General features: G+C 33.0%; 1 protein-coding gene across 2 annotated transcripts in view; it reads right to left on the minus strand.

Moving 5' to 3' along the window:
• Nucleotides 1-22,767, minus strand: part of WDR7 (WD repeat domain 7) — a 486,248-nt gene that overhangs the window by 280,081 nt on the left and 183,400 nt on the right. For both annotated transcript variants that reach the window (XM_044664595.1, XM_044664587.1), the window contains one exon: nucleotides 18,371-18,484. In XM_044664595.1, coding sequence (XP_044520530.1) covers nucleotides 18,371-18,484 — 114 coding nt within the window. The remainder of the gene's footprint in view (nucleotides 1-18,370; nucleotides 18,485-22,767) is intronic.

A 22,767-nucleotide genomic window follows, 5' to 3' on the forward strand; every position in this document is an offset into this window, starting at 1 on the left:
ATTAATAAATCCAATAACATTTTTCTACATAGCCATTTTGAAATGTCAACCATTGCTAATCAATAAATATTTTTGACTGGTCACAGTGGCTCACAAAATGGTCACAATGGCTATTTTTTATTGCCTTTTGCAAGGCATACTCATGAAAAACTAAAACAGGAGTATGTCCTTCAACATTTACAAAAGAAAATTATATTAGTTTGTGGACAGCTGGATTTTTAAGAGGTGAAACACATGTGATTAAAAAAAATTGACTCCAAAGCTGAATAGTATCCTAACTGCACTGACATCTGTCATTCAAACATATGTTAACCAATAAACTTCTGACAAAGGACAAAACAGTTTATGCAAATTTTCTAGATGGCATCTGTTTGAATGACAGATGCTCATATCTGAATATAGCTCTGGGCACTCATATTTGACTGCAAAGCACTTTCCAAATTTTTTGTTAAATTGTAAGAATTCACATAAGTAAGAATTAATACACCAATAAAAATGTTATGATCCTATTAAAATGCTAATAAAATATAATAGCTTCATTTAAAAAGGTAACAAATTATTGTAAGTTTAAGTTATGAGGTGAAATAAAATTCTCAATTGATAAATTGGGGGCAACATCTTTATGAAAGTTTTTAACTTAACAGATTTATTCCAAAGAAATAAAAATTAGAAGAGCATTCATTTCCTTGAGAAAAAACCAAACTTCTTTATGGATAATGTTATCTTCTGTGATGATAACTATTACAATAAAAATGAGAAAAGAAATGGAAAAAACTATTATAATAAAGAGATGAGAAATGCAAGAAACAATGTGTTTTCTTAATTTGCATCAGAAAGAGATAAAATCTGTTTCAGAAGGAAAAAAAGTCATTTATCTGGTGTTTGTCTATACAATAGCCATTCTTAAATATGCTGGAGGGTTTTTTAAGAAGTGATTAAACACAAATTAACAGGTTCTTTGATCTCTGTACGACAGGCTGAGTTAAGGGAATCTACATACCAAAATGTATGTTGACAGGGCCTGTGTAAGGTTCTCAGGTTTAGTCTAACCTATTTAAATGAAACCCAGCAGGAACTTTGTCCAGAGCCTGACTCTCTAGGCACCCTTATTGTCCTTAACAGTGGGTCGTTGGCGTGTTTGTTGGGGGTAACAGATGGTTTCATTTGTTGTGTACTTCCACTCTTCACCAAATTTTAGGTGGTTAGCTTGGCCAGGGATGAGAGGAAAGCAATACATGGTTGCACCTGTTGCTTTTGCTGCAAAAAGCACGAAGTCCAATAGGAAAGACAGAGCAAGGAAAACCTGTTAAATTTTACTTTATGTGCTCAATGCAACAGACAAGTAAAATGTCTATTGTATGAGATTAAAGATTATTTTCCATTAGTTGTCCTTTTAGTTCTGATGCTATCTTTTATAATTATAATTACATTCTTTTAAGTTAATTGTTTAGGTGTATTTGAAAGAAAGACAGATGGCATAAATATTTTTCAAATATCTGAAGGAGCCTAATGGAGATTAAAGATAAGATTTATTCAGTTAGAGAGGGCAGAACTACTTTCAAAGGGAATATTTAAAGTGAAACAGATTTCAGCTCAATAAAAGGAAGAAATATTTTAATTAGACTTCCTATTAAAGTAGTGAGTCCCCCATCAGTGGAATGCTCAGCTGGTGATATTTGCAAAGTATTCCTGAATTAGAGAGGGTTAGAGAATAGAAAATTTTTGTTCTTTCTAATCCCAAAGATTCTGTTTCTGCAGCATATAACAAAACTACTTGTCTTCAGACATGATAGTTATATGTAATATTATTTTCCTCTCTATATTATCATTCATCATTCTCTTAATTTAATTATGAATGTTTTATTGAAATATTTCTTTCCTTAATTTAAGCTTTTGATCTATGCATTTTATTGTCTATATATATATATATGTTTGATTTGGATTGGAATATTTTATTTTATTCCTACAAAGAGAGGCTTCTCAACAAATGGTGCATTACCTTAAAAGATAAAAAGAAATCACCCTAAGAAAACTTATAAGAACCTGAAATTATAAGTTATAAATAATGATAATTTGTCTTTAAGAAAATCTAAAATAAATTAAATTTCCAGAGAAACCAAGATGGCAAAGTAGAAGAAAATAAAGCAGAGTTCTCTCCAACTACTCCACAATGATATTAAAATGTACCAGCCCAAAGGCTGATAGGGAAATCTTAAAAAAAAAAAAATCACAGTTATCTTTCTACACCAAGTTAAGTATAAAAAGGACAGAGAGATCTGTAGCCGTTAAAAAATGAATCTAGCTAAGATTTCATCTAACACAGTTTTTGAACCTGGGACTTGAATGAAGGCCTGCCAACAACAATAAACCAGAGCAGGAAAAAGTTCCACATAGAGAGCAGAGGATCCTGATCTTTTGTAAGGAGGAAAGAACAAGAACCAACTAACAGCAATTTCACTCTCTAACCAGAGCTGGGTAGCAGCCTTGTGCCAAACTAAAGAGGAGAGCTTAGGGGTAGCGGTTTAGGGTGAGGAATAGTTACAGATCTTGTGCTATGTATGAGCAAGGCACAAGTACAAAAGCAATCAGTAATTGTGTGATTTAGACCCCAGAAGCACGGTAAGGTCTCAGATCCAGTCCTCAGTCAAATTAAAGACTCCAGCAGAAGAGCCAGGGCATAGAACAAAAGAGACTTCACAATTCTGTGGCTCTGAACATCCAGCCTTTGCAAAACAGCTGACTCAAGCAAGAAGCTAGTGAAGCTCCAACCAAAAGCAATCCCTACAAGTCAGGAACTTGGGGAGCTTAAACTAAAAGGGCAGGCAAGTCTTGGACTTTTTAGCCCTTACAAGACTGCTTTGGGAGCACTAAAAGCCTGGAAGTTCCCAGATTGAATTATCTTTAACATCCTAGAATAAAATATAACTCAATATCCTCAGAAAAAGCAGTAAGATACAATAGGACACAAAACAGAAATGAGTATATCTCAGTCTTTCCATTTGGAACAGGGGTCGGCAACGTATGGCTCTTTCTGCAGGAGCCATAAAGTCAATTTTTTTTCAGGTGCTGTTACGGGAGCTCACACTGTGAGCACTATACGGCTCTCACAAAATTACATTTTAAAAAATGTGGCATTTATGGCCCTCACGACCAAAAAGGTTGCCGACCCCTGATTTGGAAGTACACTGAGCTTGGCCCTAAAACAGTCAGGATTCAGGATATAAGACTGAATGAGGAAATTTAAAAATGAGATAATATTGAACCATCCTTGCTTTCCTGGTATAAATCCCACCTGATCATGGTGGATAATCCTGTTGATCACTTGCTGGAGTCTCTTTGCTAGTATTCTATTTAAGATTTTTGCATCTATGTTCATTAGGGAAAATGGTCTGTAGTTTTCTTTCTGTTTTTGATCTACCTGGCTTTGGAATCAATACCATATTTGTGTCATAAAAGGAATTTGCTAGAACTCCTTCTTTGTTTATTATATCAAATAATTTGTATAGTATTGGGATTAGTTGTTCTTTGAATGTTTGATAGAATTCACTTGTGAATCCATCCAGTCCTGGAGATTTTTTCTTAGGGAGTACTTTGATAGGCAATTTTCACATAAAGAAATCAAAACTATCAATAAGCACATGAGAAAGTGCTCTAAATCTCTAATAATTAGAGAAATGCAAATCAAAACAACTCTGAGGTATCACCTCACACCTAGCAGATTGGCTAAAATGATAGAAGGAGAGAGTAATGAATGTTGGAGGGGATGTGGCAAAATTAGGACATTAATGCATTGCTGTTGGAGTTGTGAAGTGATCCAACCATTCTGGATGGCAATTTGGAACTATGCCCAAAGAGCAATAAAAGACTGCCTGCCCTTCAATCCAGCCATAGCATTCCTGGGTTTGTACCCCAAAGATATCATAAATAAAAAGACTTGTATAAAAATATTTATAGCCTTGCTCTTTGTGGTGGCAAAAAATGGAAAACGGGGGTATGCCCTTCAATTGGGGAATGGCTGAACAAATTGTGGTATATGCTGGTGATGGAATACTATTGTGCTCAAAGGAATAAAAAACTGGAGGAATTCCATGTGAACTGGAAAGACCTCCAGGAATTGATGTAGAGTGAAAGGAGCAGAACCGGGAGAATGTTGTACACAGAGACTGATACACTGTGGTAAAGTCGAATGTAATGGACCTATGTACTAGCAGCAATGCAATGACCCAGGACAATTCTGAAGGATTTATGGAAAAGAACACTACCTACATTCAGAGGAAGAACTACAGGAGTGGAAAGACAGAAGAAAAACAACTGCTTGAACACATGGTTTAATATGGACATGTTTGGGGATGTAGACTCAAAATGACCACACCAATGCAGCTATCAATAATATGTAAATAAGTCTTGATTGATGACACATGTTAAAGCTGGTGGAAATGTGTACCGGCTATGGGGGTGGTGGTGAAGGGGGAGTGGTGAAGAGGAAAGTAAAAATATGAATCATGTAACCATGAAAAATTTTTCTAAAAAAAAAATAAAATATTTAAATAAAAAAGCATACAAGAGCAAATGATCACAATTAATTAAAGAAAGATGAATTTTTTAAGTGAAATATACAGAGATGTCAAGTGTCCTCTCAAAACACTTTCATCAGGAGTCCAGGAATCAAAGAGGGAATTTAATGAGAATTTTATTTTTTTAATGTTTTAGAAAATCATAAGGGAAAGAAAAGAATATACTAAGGAGAGGAGGGGAGGGAAGGAGTTGGGAAAACAATTTTACTTAATTTGGGTACACAAGTAGAAGACTATCCAAAGAGAAAAAGGTCAGGGGAGCTGGTCCAGACACTAGAACTTCATTTTCATTTGAACTGGTCAAAAGAGGAAAAAAATAAACACAGTTGGTGGCTGAAATACATTTCACTAAGCAAAAAAACAGAAAGGAAAAGAAAGAGAATAAATTGAGAGGGTAAATTAAGAGAGGATTAGTCCTAAGCAAAACACATTCTAATCATGGAGGGTGGATTGGCAAGAAGGTTTTAAAAAAGGAAAAAGGGGTAAGAACATGCAATATATAGCTCTGGTAGGAAAGGTAGATGGAAAGCAGAGGAAAAGCAGTTTGTAGCAGATGTAGAGTACAGGTGTTAATATCACATTCCTTCTCTATCACCACCCTTCAATTAAAAAAAAAAAAAAAAAAGGAGTTGAATGAGAGGAGATGGGAGAATTCTAATCCACACAATTTCAGAGGACTCATTATGAAATATGCTACCCAACTCCTGTTGGGTATAAGCTCATCTTCATTATATATATATATATATATATATATATATATATATACATACATACATACACACACACATATATACATACATACACACATATATATACATACATACACACACATGCTATAAGCTCATCTTCATTATTCCACACAATAATTGTTATTAAAAACAAAAAAACATTTTTCTTTAGCATTTTTCAAAAGCATCAATTCATTGTAGCCTTTTACTGTTATTACCAGGTCAAGCCAATCTTTGTATTGTTGTGCAGAAGATTATTATTTAGTTATTATGTAGGAGACTTAGCGGGAAGGGCTGGAGAATTCCACATGGAATGGGGAAGTAGGAAGTGGCTTGCTCTCTCACTGAGAAAGATTCCATGGTGATTGGGACAAGTTGCAACTGACCTTGGGAGACCTCAGAGCTAGTGGAGCTGTACCCTGATTCCCTGGGATCCTGGAGAGTGATGAAGGTTGACAGCAGAAGACAACAACCCTTCAAGATGACACTGAGTAGGGAAGTGGCCTGTGAACTGGTGGACAGCTTGCAAACTTCAATCCCTACCTGGCTACATCAGTTCTGAAGGAGTTGGTTCCTAGCATCCTGTAACATCCCTAGAAGAGTTGTGAGATCCCAAGTTCAAGCCCTCTTCCCCAGGTCCTTAGCCAAGCTGTCAAAGCCTGGCAGAAGTCAGGCTGGCTAGGGAGCTTATCCTTTTTGACTCCAGCCCTAGGTTGTTAGCCATAGTTTACCTAATCCCCTTTCCAATCCCCTCATATTATTATTAAACTGATTCCCTGTGTGTTTTTAGTAATTTTAGGTCCTCATTGTGTGTATGTATTAATCTGTATTTATTCCAGGCTGGGTGGGGCTGAGTGACAGTTGGTCAGGTTTAACTGTCATTTCAATCAATGGTCTTTTCCTTGTAGTTAAACCTGGTTCCCTGCTTGTAAAGTCTCACCCATTCTCCCTTCCTGTCTTCTATCCACCCCAGTGAGCCCACAAGTAATATTTAAGGCACCTTCCCTGGCTTTCCCCATTAGAGTATTTGATCTATAGTTATCTATCCCCTCTTATATTCTGCATGTATTCTTTTAAAATATGAACTCATAAGAAAATTCTCTATGAATATTCCTACATACTTATTGAAACTAGGATTTCAAAATCTTTCCATGGGTCTAAATTTTTATTCAAGTTTTTAAATCAATTTTTGTAAAGTCTAAGATTCATTTCTAACAATGTCTAAAATTCCTTTTCTATACCATTTTGGACTTCAAGCTGAGGTGGTGACTTTCTCCCAAGGTTCCCCTCATCAAACAATTCTTCCATCTTGGTTAGCATTAATTCAAAGACTCACTTCAAAGGGAATAAAAATGGGGACTGTAGGCCAATGTTGAAATCCTTAGGATATCAATAAAATATCACTAATTCATAGACTGAGAATTTGTCATCTCTGATTATTTGAACCAAGGATAAGCAGAAGCTCATCTTTACTTCATAGAAGGAAAGAGTTTGCTAATCAAATTAATAACAAATATTTTAGGAAGTAACATTTTAAAATGTTGAAAAACTGTTCAATCTTTAACAGTAATGGAAAACAATAATTCTAATTACATAAGATTCTTTTCTGCCAAATAAAATAAGCTTTCACAATAAAAAAGCATGATTACCATGGAAAGTTCCTATCATTTTACTTGCCATTAAACTACTATTAATAGTAATTAATAGAACAGACTTGTGCTTTGATAGGAAATACCAGCATATTCTGTGGTATTTTAAGTCTGGGAGTCTGTCTTTATTTAAATCCTTTACCTTAATTTTATGTTTTAGTATTGTGTTTAATTACATATTTTATTTAAATTTAGTACCTTATCACCCCCACCAAAAAAAAAAAACAAAAACCAAACATAAAATTTTCGTTTTAAAAATAGGACATAAGATTAAAAAAAAATTTTAAAGATCCCATAATTTTCTCCTTTTGAAACTAATCACAATTTTAATCAAATTATTTACCCTTTAAAGAAGAAAACTGTACTTGTAAAATGTATAGTAAGCAATTTAATACTTTAGTTCACTTGAAAACTCATGTTAACTTTTAATTTCAATTTAAAATTGATTAACAATGAACTTTATTTCAAGAACAAATTATAGGGGGCTTAAGACAGATGTTTAACTAAATATGTCTTTTTAAAGTGAATAAATAGACCTTCTCTGGTCCTCAGTTTCCTTATCTGTAAAATTAACTTATTGAAAAGCATATATAATATGTACTGCAGAAAGGGCAGAGGCCTTCCCAAAAAGCTTGTCTATTATCATCACTACTATTTAACCCAGTCCTAGGAATGGGGCATTTCTATAGCAAAAACATAATGAAAAGAAATTGAGGGAACAGAAAAAGTAGAACTGTTACTTTTTGCTGATGACATGATGAATTCCTTAGAAAACTCTAATTACTGAAATGAAAAGAAATACAGTAAAGTTTCAGGATATAAAATAAATCTGCACAAATCATCGGCATTCTGTTATAACAACCAAGCCCAGCATAAAGAACTTGAAAGAAAATTTTCATTCAAAATAACTAGAGAAGATGTGAAATATTTGGATTTGTATCTACCAAGATACATTTAAAAACCATGCAAATCAAGCCATAAAATGCTATTTGCAAAAATTGACCAAATAATTGGAGAAATAGTAATTATTTATAGGGAAGTAGTCAAAATTTAAAAATGACATTACTCATATTAATTTTCTTATTCATTGCTGAACCAAACACTTATGGATAATTTTATTGAGCTAAAAAAAATAATGAAATTCATTTGGAGAAACAAAATATCATAAATCTCAAGAGCAATAATGAAAAAAATGAAGCAAAGAGGAGAGTCTTTAAGTAGTAGATGTCAAAATATTCCATAAAGAAGTAATTAATGAAAATTACTTAGCATTATTTAAAAAATAGAAAGGCTGATCAGTGGAACAAATAAGATATCCAGTCAAACAAACACAGTAGGCAAAGAGTTTAAGAATAAAACACAAAGACAAAAAAGAAAAAGACCTTAGTTACAGATCAATGCCTTACATTATATTCCAAGATAAACCCTAAATTGATATATGATTTAAAAATTAAAAGTGATATATATGAATTAGAGGAGCAAGGAAGAAATTGCCTGTCAGATTTATGCATCATAAATTAGTTGGTGAATAAACAAGTAATACAGGAGATCACAAAAAAATGAAACGGACAATTTTATTATACAAAGGTAAAAAGATTTTTTTCCCAATAAACTAATCCAATGTAATTAAGGGAAATTAAGTTTCTCTGGTAAAAAAAAATTCATATCTAAGATATGAAATGATTCAAATGATAAGACATGGAGCGATTCCCCAATTGATAAATGGTCAAAGGATATGGATAGTTATTTCAAAAAAAGAAATCTAAACTATCAATAACAATATCTTTAAAACCCTTCACATCACCAGTAATTAGAGAAATGCAAATTAAAACAACTCAGAAGTTCTAAATCACATGCTGTTGATTGGCAAAGGTCCAAAAAGAGAAAAATTACAAGCACTGAAGGGACTAGAGGAAAAACAAGCACAATAATTTTTAGTGGAGCTGTGAATTGGTCTAGCCACTCTTAGAAAACAATGTTACTAAACTGTGACCAAAAAATCACTTAACTGTGATCCTTCAACTGGCCTATTACAGCAAAGAAATCAAAGAAAAAAAAACAAAAGGACCCCTTATATAAAAATTTCATAGCAGCAGTTTTTGTAGTAACCAAAAAATAGAAACTAAGAGGGTGCTCACCTGTTGAAGAATGACTAAAAAAAAGTAGCGAATGTAATGGGATATTATTGTATTAAATGAACCATTTTAGAATAAAATAACTCGATGGTCTGAATCAGAAGGAAATGAGTGGAACGAGGAGAATAATTTGCATAATGACAATATCATAGAGAAAAGCAAATTTGAAAATTTACAAACATCAATGCAATGGTGTATCATTAGTCCAGAGAACTAAAGATGAATCAGGCCATTTCATGCAAGAGAGGTGATGGACTAAAAATCTAGTGTATATGTGTGTATGCATATATGTATGTATGCATATATATTTGGGTGTGACCAATATGGGAAATTTTTGCTTGCTAGACTATGAAGGTCCTCCTGGTTTTTTCCCCCTCCTTTTATTCTTTTGGTAGAACTGTGTATTTTTACATTGAGGGTCTTGTCCTGTTTGGAAGTATTATTCTGTTGGGGACAATTGTAGAAAAGATAAAACAAGGTTACAAGAAAACTTTTTTAAAGAAAAAAAAAAAGATAATTGGGCTACCTGGTCTGTGAGGTTTCTTCCACCTCTAAATCTATGAAAAATACACAATGCACTGTATTAGTAAGAAGTTTGTTTTTGTTAAAAAAATTTTTTCAATCCTTATGACAAATTTTATACCAAAAAAAAAAAATAATTCATAGATATGATGTGAAATCTATGATATCAATTATAAAGGTAATTCATCTATATGTATAGGAATAAAGATATTTTTATATGTGAAATATTATCACAAATCTTACAAAGGGCTCAACTGAGTTAATTCTGAAGGTAATTCTCTCAAAATCATAATCCAACTGTGGAACACTGACCAAATTTTCTCTTCTTATATAGCTTTACACAAAGACAAATACAGATATTTCTGGTATCCATTTAACTTAATTTAAGAGCATAAAATCAAATTTAAAGAATAACTTGATTTCTGAGGCTGAAACTGAATGTAAATATCATGATATAAGCATTATTTAAAAAATAAAAGGAAAATATTTTCATACAACAGAATAATCCTTTCGCTTATTTGTCTTTTAAAAAGACACAATGGATGAATTTTCTTCCCATTTTCTCAACTGAAAAACAAAAGATATAGTCCAGAATTATGAGAGGGAAAAGGGCCTGGGCATAGCTACTGTTATGGAAAAAGAAGGCAATGTTGACATGAGGAGGAATTAATGGGGATAGCTGAGTTGAGGGATGAATATGGAATATATGAAGGTAAGGGAATGGATGGGAGTATAAAGGAAGGAGTGCTCAAACAGGCTAATCACTGAGGCTGGAGACAGAGGATACTGGGAGGAAATAGGCTGGGTCCTTCAGGTAGGGAGGCTACCTCTGTGATACAAGAAGAATTGAGTCAGCCAGAAGTATATGTGTCTGGCTGAAGAGTTTCTGTGGTTAATTTCTAAGATCCCTTGAGGGAGGAGACAAAGAGGCTCCTCCCTGTCAGTGAAATCCATAGGAAGTCTTGGCTAGCTACTTCCTGCCCAAGATGGATGCCTAAGTTTGCCCTCAAGAAATAAAAGGAAAGTTATTCCTTCCCTCGTTAGCCTTTGTCCTAGTATTCAGTACAATGATTCACCAGAGGCTTTTGAGTAGATATCAAAGGGGATTTATTATTGCCAGGGGTAAGCTGAGGGAAAAAGGGTTTGAGGGTTTTGTAACTGCTGCTAGGGAGAAAGCTGGTGCTGGGGGGAAAGGTCACAGGAGAGAGGGTCAGACTGAGAGAGGCCAGCTAGCTCAGTCAGGGAAAGTTCACTGCCCTGGGGTAAAAGTATTTATCAGATCACTAGATAAGGGGATGGCTTGATTTAGTTTGTCCTTCCTACCTACAGAAGCTAAAATCATGATGTCTACCCACCAAACCACCCTTCCTCCCAGGGCCCAATGGGGAAATTCAGGGAAAATAGCAGGATGTAAATGGAGAGGTCAGGGAGAGATCTAGAAAGAACAGACAAGGACCAAGATGCCCCAAAGGCAAAAGGCCAAAGCCAAAGGCAAAAGGCAAGAGCCAAAAGGCAAAAGCCCTTCAGTTGGAACTCTAGGGATATTTATAGCCTAGCTCTAATGGTTTTCCCATGAGCCCAGCCCCCTCGGCTGGTTCAACATTCTAAACCTTTCCAACTGACAGGGCTGCTACAGTTGGTTTGCAAAAGCAAAAGCTTTTGCTGCAACCCTGCATTACACTACATCATCTAGGACTGCAGAAGGTTAGGTCTTACCCAATCAATATCCTATCCCAGGAGTCCAAATAATAACAGAATCTTAGATTGGTTACTCTTATCTATGACTTGGTGGGCACGAGGCACATAACAATTCTAGGTTGGGCCCTTCCATCTAAAACCACAATCTAAGCAACAGAACAAGAATGCCAGAAATGATAGGGCTCTATCTCTGGTTCCTCTGGTTCCTATTCTAAGGGATGGGGGTGACATCAAATCCATGAATTGCATGACCAAAAAAAGCTTAAAAGAAATCACAAAGTGGGGTTAATTCATTAGCTATTCCTAACAGATCCCAAGTCTTGAGAAAATAGCAGAAAACTCTTAATAAGATGAATAAATGCTGTGAGTTAAAAGAAATTCAAGATTAACTTCCAGAAGAATATAATTCCACATTGATTTTAGACATAACCAAAGTAGAAAAAAAGAATTGACTACAAGGATTTTAAGAGTGAATATTAAAAGAAATAAAATATGAAGCAGTGGACAGAAATTAAAACAGAACTCAAGGGAAAACATGGAAGAATAAAGAGCTTAGAACGAATACTGGGTGTTGGCTGAAGAGTTATATCTTCATCAGTGATGGATCCAGAGAGATTGGGATGATATCAAAAGAATATGAGATGTAAAGGAGAGGAGCACTGGAAGCTCATGTAGAATATTCTCTTTTTTTGAAAATTGACTATATTTATTTAAATATTACTTGTTATATTGGATGCAATAAATACCATCTATTCCCTCTATACTAACAGATAATACCAGTATCTGGCAGATAAGGTCTGAGTCACTTTATAAGCAAACTCATGGAACAATAAATCATTTTATTTTCTGTGTGTTTATTACACATTTATTATGATGAATAATGAAATGTTAGCTGATATATTCTCTGAGACTTAGATTAAAATGCTTAGTAGGCCCAGAGGTAATTTTAAAAAATTAAATATATACACTTTTAAGGTTGGTGATCCCCTGAAAGAATATAAAAAAATTTGATGTTATTCATCCACAGAAAAAAGTGGAAACTAGATTACAAATTCATCATTTTGAAAGAATATTTACTATTGCGTTTCAAAGCTAGCTTCACAAAAATAGATCTGTGATCTTGACTCTAATGTAGATCACAACCAAGTCAGGTGACTTCATGTGTAATAAATATAATAAGCACCAACATTCAACATCAATAATCAACATTCAACTATATTATGGCAATCAAAAATTGAATAGCATAAAAAGAAAATGTTACTTAATTGATCTTTTGTGATCCAAAAGAAAAAAATATCTAGAATGATGAATTATCTGGAATGGAATATTTTATTTGCAAAACAATAAATATCATGTTAGTTTATTTCTCTTAATTCTCCTCTCACAAAAATCATAGGAGAAAAAAAGCAGGGCTTTGTTCATCTATAATAATCCAATGGTATCAATATGGAATAATATAACTTTTTTTTCAAAAGATAACATCCCTAAATTAAACACAATAATAGGGAAAACAATTTGGGATTGTAGATTAAAAGATTCAGCACTAACCTCAATAAACTTGTTCTTTCTATAATTGCAAGGGGTTGTGCTTCACTGGCCTAGGGAGGTTCCTAGGTGGGTTTTTTCATTTCCAATCCATCTAGGTCCTTCTCATTAAATCTATCTCCTTTTGGAGGTAGATTTCTCTTTCAGTATATATAGTATGTGTGGGCATATATACATACAAATCATTAATAATAATGAAAGAGAATTCTTAATCATTTTGTGATCAGCATAACAAAACTCCACTCTTCAACAAAAACATCTCCATAACAAAACTATTTTTTTTTAAAAAAGCTGCTGGGCATAGTAGCATATATATGTAATCCCTAATGCCAGGAAGTTGAAATGAATGGATTCATCCTAAACTCAGAAGTTCTGAGCTATAGGAAGGTCAATGCTGATTAAGTGTCCATACCAAAATCTAGCAACATGTTGCCACAAGATGGTCCCTAGAAACAAAAGAGCTACCCAGGTCACTTAAAGAGGGTTCAAATGGCTTGAGTAAGCAAAAGAGAGAAAGTCAAAACCTTTGTGCCAATTATTAATGGGACTGAGCCAGAAGTGGTAACTGAATTTCTAGCCTGAGAAAAAAGAACTTGGCTCAGATTCCTGATCCCTTCAAAAAAAGAGTCAACACTAAGTTAAGTAAGACCAAGAATGCTTACATTATATTAAGGCATAAAGGATGATCTCTGATAGCAAGTCATAGTTTAAAAATTCTCTTTATTTGTAAGCTAAAATAACTGTATGTGAACTAGGAAACATCATGTAACTTCTCTAGATAAGACTCTTAAACCCAACACTGTTAGGATTATATTATCTTAAATGGTATATGGTATCCAAAGATAGAGGAAAATTAGAAGGTACAAATATATTAAGCATTTCCAATATGCTTTTGAGTTATAAAATAGTAATGCAATGAGACTGGAGACTAGGTAAACTTTTAGTTCATAGATATATATATATATATATATTATTTATATAGTGTAATGCAAAAGTTGCATTACAATAGTTAACATGAACGTGTTCCTATTGCTACTACAAAATATCACTTAATATAACTCCCAATACAATTTGCACCAAGAACTTCATACCAAATTCATAAAGTTACAAAATCTTTAATATTGTTTCATGTGAGTTTTAATGGCATTTTAAATGACACTTAAAATAATACAAAAAGGAAATATGCAAACTAAACTAAAAGCTTGCACTTTAAAAAAAATGTAATTGAATAGCAAAAAAACAACAAAATATTAAGAATTCTATCATTACTGTTGTGAAGGCCATCTTAGTAAAAAAGAATAAATTTCAAAACATATGAACATTTGAAGCAATTCTAGTAAGATGGAAAGTATGTAAAACTGACTGTTATATAGTACTGGAAAAAAATTTTTTCCTAAAACATTCAGGAAACATTTTGTATCTTGGTATTCTTTATTTCTTTAAAATATTGCGGTAAAAGTGATCATTAAAAAAAACAAACACATAACTAAAGGTGTTTGGTCAGTTTTAAGTTAGAAGAAATTCCTGTAGACCAATGAACATTGGTTTTACTTTGTAGAACCGATCAATAGATATTAGCTTTAAAAAGAGAGATATAAAAAGAAGCGATATATTTTTAAAATGACAAAGTGAGGTTTAAACTGTCTTAATCAAGACTCAATTTTTTCTTCCTCCAGTTTTCCAGCTGTTCTCTTCCAGTTAAGATTATTTATTTCAAATAAATTTAATTAGATCCAATTGATTTTGGACTGCATTTACACAACATTATCCATGTTTCTCTACCTTCATAAGGCAATCACTTAGTAAGGAAAGTCTTAAAGCCTGGATTCTGGTTATCTTACATGACACTGTCAGAAGGTAAAATTTGCATTTCAAATAGCCTCTTATTCTTTTTTTCAAAAAGGCATGTGGGTTTTTACTTTTAAATGGATCTTTTACCTTTAATATAAAAAACATGATTGCATTAAAAAATCAAATAATTTAACAAAACTAAAAATAAAATGCCAAAAAGGACAAATTATCCTAAATCCATTTGTGATTTTTGAAATCCATTGTGATTTTTGAAAACTATATAACAAAATAGTCAAACACCACCATGATAATATCACCATTTTTAAACTTTAAAAAGAAAAAATTAACAGATCCATTCTTCAGTGGCAAATGAAACAATAGAATAAATGGTCCTTCAAGAGGGGAAATGAGCTATCCTGCACCATTTTCCCTTAAAATTTCAGTGCAAAACAATACAGCATTGCCTCAAAATAAAGATTATTTTGTCTCATACCAGCTCCTCACATTGTGCCTACTATATTTTTCATAATGTAATTTATATAGGCTTCTAGTCAATAAAAAGAAATATGGTTTTCTTTCAAACTCTCATAAAAATCTATACACAGCTCAATCACAACACACAATCTAAAGGCAACTTGAGCCATCTGTAGACTGGAGCATGTGAGTGGCTCTGACAATATGTTAAGGAAGTCCCTTTTAGTTATTTAAATTCTTTGGATATTGAACATTTTTGAATCTAGCACCCATCATTTAAAATGACATGCAAAGAACAAGTCAATTAAAGAAAGCTAAATACTGTATTTCCTTGGTATATATTTATTTTCTTAAGGGTTTATATAATATATATTTTAAATGAAATCATTTTCCCAAATTAGATTTCTTTTCTAGATCCCTGGTTTTATTATTTAAATTTTAAAATGTGATGGTATAGTAGTTCTAAAAATGTATAGTTCCCAGACTTTTATGTGTGAATTTAATTGTTTTAGTTCTAAATTATTATTTTTTTTAACTCGTCAAAATTACTCCAATCCAAATATCTCATTAATTGACCTCAATTTTAGTGAAGTAAAATAAGATTTTCATCAATCTATTATGATAAAGATCGAGCAGGTAGAGGAGTTAAGACACACAAAAATAGTGGTACTATTCTAGGTAAAGTCATAAGTATTATGAAGAAAACTAAAAATGAGATTAATTTTATATAGTAGCCACTTAATCAGATGTTACAAATAGAAGCTGTAAAATAGTTTTCATTGCTGTTAGCATTCCCCAGTTTCTATTTACTTTGAGATTAAACCATTTTTTCACCAAATGATTATGATATCTACACATTTTAAAGTTAATGTAACAAGTAGAAATCTGTAGTCATTACAGCACACAAAATACCCTCACTTTATAACTTTGTAAATAAGTCTAAAACGGAACCATCCCAAATTAGGCAAATAATTCTACATCTGCTACATGTGGCTCAAGTATTAAAGCTTTGTAATGAAGGCTTTGGGTTTGCAATTCTCTAGGGAGATCATTAGGTTCCTTCAAATCTATTCCCAATGGAAAAATTTTAAGTCCACTCAGGGTTTAAGGCTGTTAGGAGGTGCTAAGCTGAAGCAAGATAATAATAGATTATAATAAAAGCAGATGAATCAACAGGTTACATTTTGACATTAACTACTGGTTATATTTGCATGAGTATGTTGAATTTCAAGGCTAATTACACAGTGAACTGCCTAATTTATAATTTTACTTTCATCTGTAATTTCAACTCTGTCAATTCATAAATGAGAGCCTTATAAATCTTACAATAATCTCACTTTAATTTGTAAACTACTTGAAGCTAGGAACTATTTTTACCCTTCTTTATGCCCCCACTGTCAGCACAGTGCCTAAAAGGCAAGTAAGCACTTATAAATGCCTATTGACCATCTTAAATTTTACTCTTTACATAAATCAAAATCACACAGTTCATTTAAAAATTACTTGTTTATATAAAATTAGTCATAGTTTGATAAGACTGATAAGTCTTTGACTGATAAGTTAAAATCTTGCTCAAATTGTTAGATATAATTGTTTTTAAATTTCCATCAAAAATTTATAAATCTTTCAAGTCCAGACAGAATGTTTATATTCTATATCTCTAATGCTTTAAGCATGCAAAGATGTTGTTAGAGAATTACATAATCAATGCTAAGTTATTAGTCATTTCTTTGCTAAATGTTTGTAGATTGGACTTTGGTTTGCCAATAAAACTGCTGTGCATAGAGCATATTACTATTTGTGGGGCAGCTATTTTGCTCAGTAGTTTCATAACATTTTTTAAAAAGTGCTCCAGTTGCACACCATGTCATGTTATTAATGTCATTTTCAAGCTTTACACAGTTATATAATTTTGTGGAATATGTCCTTAAAGCATTTCTGCCACTTTATTTGCCTGTGAACACATCAACTCAGTTCATCACACACCTGTTGTTTATATAATGTCTAGAATATATAACCTCCACACACTCCCTGCCTAGAGGTGAATTAAAGCATACTACTCCTGTGATGATGGGGGAAAAAAACCTTAAGCAATGTGAATACTATCTTTGTACTTTACATTAAGTAATAATGATATAGCTTTTTAAGCTATATGATATGATATCAAGGGCAGCCATAAAGAAAAACAAATACTATTATCCAAAAGGCATTCTGAATTAGACTTGTAAAGTTTGACTACTCAATGACATCACAGTCAGTTTTAGAAAGTGGAGTGTAATTTCTCAATAGTTTTCTCTTTACCCTGCCTGCTTTTTTTTTTTTTTTTTTGGGCTATTCAATACTACAATCTCTTAAGAGGTTAGCTCATATCATATATAGCTTATATTACCCTCAAAATAATCTTTTCAATTTGGAATGAGGTAAGATAAAAAGGCATACATCAAAAAAAGGACCAAATCCTACAATTTCTTTCTCCAGTACATATTATGATGTATGTGTATGCCTTTCCAACATAGCATTTACAATATTACAAATTTCTTGTCGATTTCTCCTCCACTTATTATAGCCTTGTAGGGCCAACATTATCTCCGAGGTCACTACTGGCAGGAGGCCAAAACTAGTATGGGAGAAGGCAGAAGATAGAAACAAGAGTGCAAAGTGTAACGCTGAAAAACCCAGTTGGCCCCAAATAGGATCATTCATGATCTTTCCTATATAACATCAACCATTCTGAAAATGCACCAGCCCAATTCCTTTATAATCTCTTCAATTGATTCATTAATAAACTTTTCTTCTGCCACGTATACAAAAAATTCATTAGAATGTTGACCTCAACAAAGATATCTTATGTGTTTACACACACACACACACACACACACACACACAGTATTTTAGAACCAGAAGGTGCCTCCTAGCTCATCTAGGTAATCATGACACATGATTTTACTTGTGTTAATAATGGCATTTTACTGAACTTGAACTGACTGTGTGTTTATCTTATCTAACTCGCTGGATTTTGAAAGAAATAGTTTATTCTATTCTTACTGTGTACCTCTAAGGTCCTAAATAATCAGTGCTAAATATCTAATCATCTGACTGACTCATCATGTATTTCTCCCTTTCTATGTATATATGTCATTAGACAAGTTCTTAGTTACAAAGTCATAATTCTTCTCACTTTGAACTATAACCAGGTAATTTTATTTTAAAAATTGTGCATATCTCAATAAAAATTGTATCATGATTACAAATACCTGCTGTGATGTCATCATCAACAAGATCATGTTCTTCTTCTTGAACTTTAGTTTCAGTCCCTAAGACATCTGGATTAGCAGTTCCGGTCTGAATAGATTCTGCAGTCACTCCAGCTAAAATAAATGTAAAGGTAAAAACTCTGTTTAATAAAATGGAAGAAAAAAGGGGGGAGTATCTTCAAATAATGTGAATTTGTTTACTGCAATCAAACCATCAGAGAAGATGATTAATATCCACTCAGATATATATATATATATGTATCTTAAACATATACATATATAAGCTAATGTAAAAGCTACATGAATGCTTTTTTGCTAGAGTTGTACATTTTAAAATAATGGGGAAATAAAGTATTACTGTGCCAATTTTGCAGATGAGAAAACTGAGATTAAACGACTAGTTCATATCCACTGTTAATAAATGTCAAAGCCTGGATTAAAATACACTACTAGCCATGGTGCTAATTCCTTTCTTTGACTAATATAAAGCAAATAAAAAAAATTAGAACTAGGAACATAAGTACGTATTAAGCACCTAAAATCCTCAATCCATTTAACTAGACCCTTTGAAGGGGAGGGCCATGGGTTCCAGGGCTTCTTTGTGAATAAAGAGTGGCTGATTTAGCACAACTGTTCCCCACCTTTCCCATCAGCTACATAGCTTTTGTACTTTTTTGGAACTCTCCATCATTCCTAGCTTTTCAGCTTTCTTTTTATGTGCTGTCTTCCCCATTAGGCAGTAAACTCTCTGAAGGCAGAGACTGTCTTTGTTTTTATTTGTATCCTCCAGTGCTTAGCACAGTGGATGCTTAATAAAAAATGCTTAATAAAAATTTAGACAGCTACATGTTACAGTGGACAGAGTCCCTGGTCTTAAGTCACAAAGATATTTCCCTGAGTTCAAATCAAGTTTCTGATAACTAATTATAATATATAATATTATATAATATATTTTTATAATTAACAGTATTCATTAAAATATAAATTCAAAATCAGATCCATTACTAAATTTAACTAGTAAAAACATTAACAAAAACTTCAGTAAGAATAAGTAATATGACAGCTCCCTCTTCTCTTTCATCTCATTTCACTTTGATATCTTCTGCTTCTACCTCTTCCTTCAACAATACCTCATGTGATGAGGTGTTCTCTCTGCTAAGGAAAAGACCTTTACATCCACAAGTGTTCCCATTCCACCCCTTCTTTTCCAGTGGAGTTCATGTTTTCCTGTCTCCCTACTGCCTACAAACATGCACATGACTCCCTCACTCTCTCGTCCTCAAAAAGCCCTCCCTCTATCTATCTATCCTTATTAACTATAATAGGACCTTCATTTCCTTTCCTTTCACTCTCTTCTTAACTTTCTAGTCTATTCTGACCCTATCAAAATTACTAATAACCTCTCTTCAAAAAATGTTATTATATACTTAGTAGCCACCATTACCAATAAAAAAACATTTAAATAAATGCATTAAAATTATATGCAAAATCACAAATTCCAAATTATTTATAATTTATTTAAAAATATGTACATTATAAATGTGTGCTAATATAAACATCCTCTGCTTTTGATTTCCCTTTGGATTTGTTTTACTTTCATACATTTTTTCTCTTGTTTTTGTTGCTGTTATTTTTAAGATATAATCATAGTAGGTTTTATTCTTTTTTCTTCTCTTTTTCTTTCTTCATATATTTACCTTATTTTCTTTATATTTTCAATATCTGCCATTTCTAATAACATAATGTAATCCATTACATTTAAATGTTAAAATATATTTGGCCACTTCTAGTCATTGCATTTGTGTTATTTCCAATTATTTTGTCATCATAAACAAAGTTTTCATGAATATTTTCATACATACACAACTTTTTACCCTCTTAATAATACCCATATGGCCAAATCCTAATAATGGGATCCCTAGTTCAATGAGCATAAATAACTTTACAGCTCTTCATATATATTTGCATCTTTTTTTTCTATAAAACAATTCACAGCTGCACTAGCAATGTAATATTAGGCCTATTTCTCCACATTCCTATCAGCACTTAATTTGATCAACTTAAGCCATCTGGTTATCAATTAACCAGGCCATATTTATTTAGATGAGTCCTTAGGCAGCAGAAATAATCTGTAACCAGGACCATACATTTTCCAAAATAAGTCTTTCCTATTTGGTCAAACACAGTGGAACATTTGTTCTAATGCTTCACCACTTTAGGAATGCAGAATTATCTCCATAGTATGATGAGTGCTAAAGTAAGACTTTTGCAGAATATTAATGCTTTCTAAATCACTGTTGTCTCACCAGAAACTATGTTTAGATTATGTGTATGCTCATCTTCTACTAGCTTCATGCAGGTAAGTGGGGGCTTTATCATATTTAAATTATCTAAGATTCTATTCATCTCCTTAACTTCTTATTTTTTAGTTAGACTTATCTAGTTCTGAGAGGAGAAAATTAAAGTCCTTCACTATTATTACTTTGTTATCTATTTCTACTGATATTTCACATAGTTTTTCCTTTTAAAATCTGGAAGTTACAACACTTGATGTATAGATGTCCAGTATTGGTCATATTTCATTATCCACAGTAACACCCAACATAATATAATTATCCTGGTTCATCCCTTCCAATTATATCCATTATAGCTCCAACTCTGTCAGAGGTCATGACTACTATGCCTTCCTTCTCTGGATCAGATAAGGCATATTTTGCTCTAATCTCTCACCTTCACTCTGTGTTTCTCTCATATTTCAGTGTGTTTCTTGTAAACTACACATGGTCAGGTCCTGGTTTTTTAATCCTTTCTGCTATCCATTTTCTTCCCATAAGTGAATTCATCCCATTTAAAATCAATGTCATAGTTACTAGTTGTTCATTTCCATCTATTCCAATTCTCTTCACTGGTTATCTTCATCTTCTCTGTTTCCCCCTCCTCACAGTTTGTCCCCTTCTTCCTTTCTTTGCATTGTACCCATCCTCAGATGTCCAATTTCCTTTGACCAATACCTCTCCAATTCACACCCCTTACCAAAAATTCTCCCTTATTCTCTTCCCTAGCCGTCATAGTTCCAAATTGACCCACTTTTTCAAAGGTTCCTCTCTTGTTCCTTTCCCCTTACCTTTTAATTATTTTCTATTCACCTTTCCAAAAATCCATTCCTTATCCACCTAGCCATGCCCTCCTACTTCTTGATATGAATTCAATTCTAAAAATCCTTTCCCTATATTGTTCTAAGTGTTCCTTCCTTTGTCCCCTCATCTTACCATCCTACCTTTTGATATGTACTCCCCTCCAAGAATTCCTCCCTTTACCTATATGCCCTTGCTTACTTTTCCCTTAACCCATCCTTCCTTATTTCCTTAGTCCCCTAAGAGCACTGCCAGTCCCTCCCTTTTCCCAAATATCATCTCTCCTGTTTTTCTGCACCCTTTTAATTATGTATGTTGTTCTCTCTTTGTGTCAGGTGTGAGAGTAGGGTTCTAGTACTACCAGCCTTTTGGTTCCCTTATGACTTAGTCTTTTATCATTACCTTTGTATGGTTCTTATTGTTGTGAAATTTTCTGCTGAGTTTCGGTGTTTTTCCCAGGAAGAGTTGAAACTTCCTTAGTTCGTTAAATATCCATTTTTTACCTTTTGTAAATTATGTTCATCTTTATTGGATAGGTTATTCATTGTTGTAAGCTCAGTTCTTTTTCGCTAAAAAAATGGTATGTTCCATGTCCTGCATTATTTTAATGTGGTGGTTGCTAAGTCTAATGCTATTCTGACTGTAGCTCCACAGAATTTAAATTGTTTGTTGTTGTTGCTTGTAGTATTTTCTCCTTAACCTGGGAGCTATAGATGATCCTGTACATTTGATAATCCTATGCATTTTCATCTTTGGGTCTCTTTGGTGTAGTGATAAATGGAATCTTTCAATTTTTATTTTACCCTCTGATTCTAGAATTTCTTGGTAGTTTTCCTTGATGATTTCTTGGGAGTACTCTAACATAACTTTCCAGAGGTCCAACTATTCTTTTTATTATTTCTTCTTGATCTATTTTCTAGGTCAGTTCTTTTTGCGATAAGATGTTTCACATCCTGTTCTATTATTTTATTCTTTTGATTTTACTTTACTATTTCTTTTTGTCTTAGAAAACTGCTAGTTTCTCCTTGCCCAATTCTAGTTCTTAATACATTACTTTCTTCTATGAGTTTCTGGAGTTATTTTTCCATGTGTGATCTTTCTTTTATAATTTTGATTTTTTTGTATTGCTCTTATTTTTTTCCTAATTTCTCCTAAGCCTCTCTCATTTGGTTTTTTAGGTCCTTTTAGAGTTCTTCTAAAGGCTCTTTTTGTGCCTGAAGCCATTTAGTACATTTCTTTGCTTTTTTTGATTTAGGCATTTTT

Source organism: Gracilinanus agilis, chromosome 1 (genome assembly GCF_016433145.1).
Source record: "Gracilinanus agilis isolate LMUSP501 chromosome 1, AgileGrace, whole genome shotgun sequence".
In the NCBI taxonomy this organism is placed as follows: domain Eukaryota; kingdom Metazoa; phylum Chordata; class Mammalia; order Didelphimorphia; family Didelphidae; genus Gracilinanus; species Gracilinanus agilis.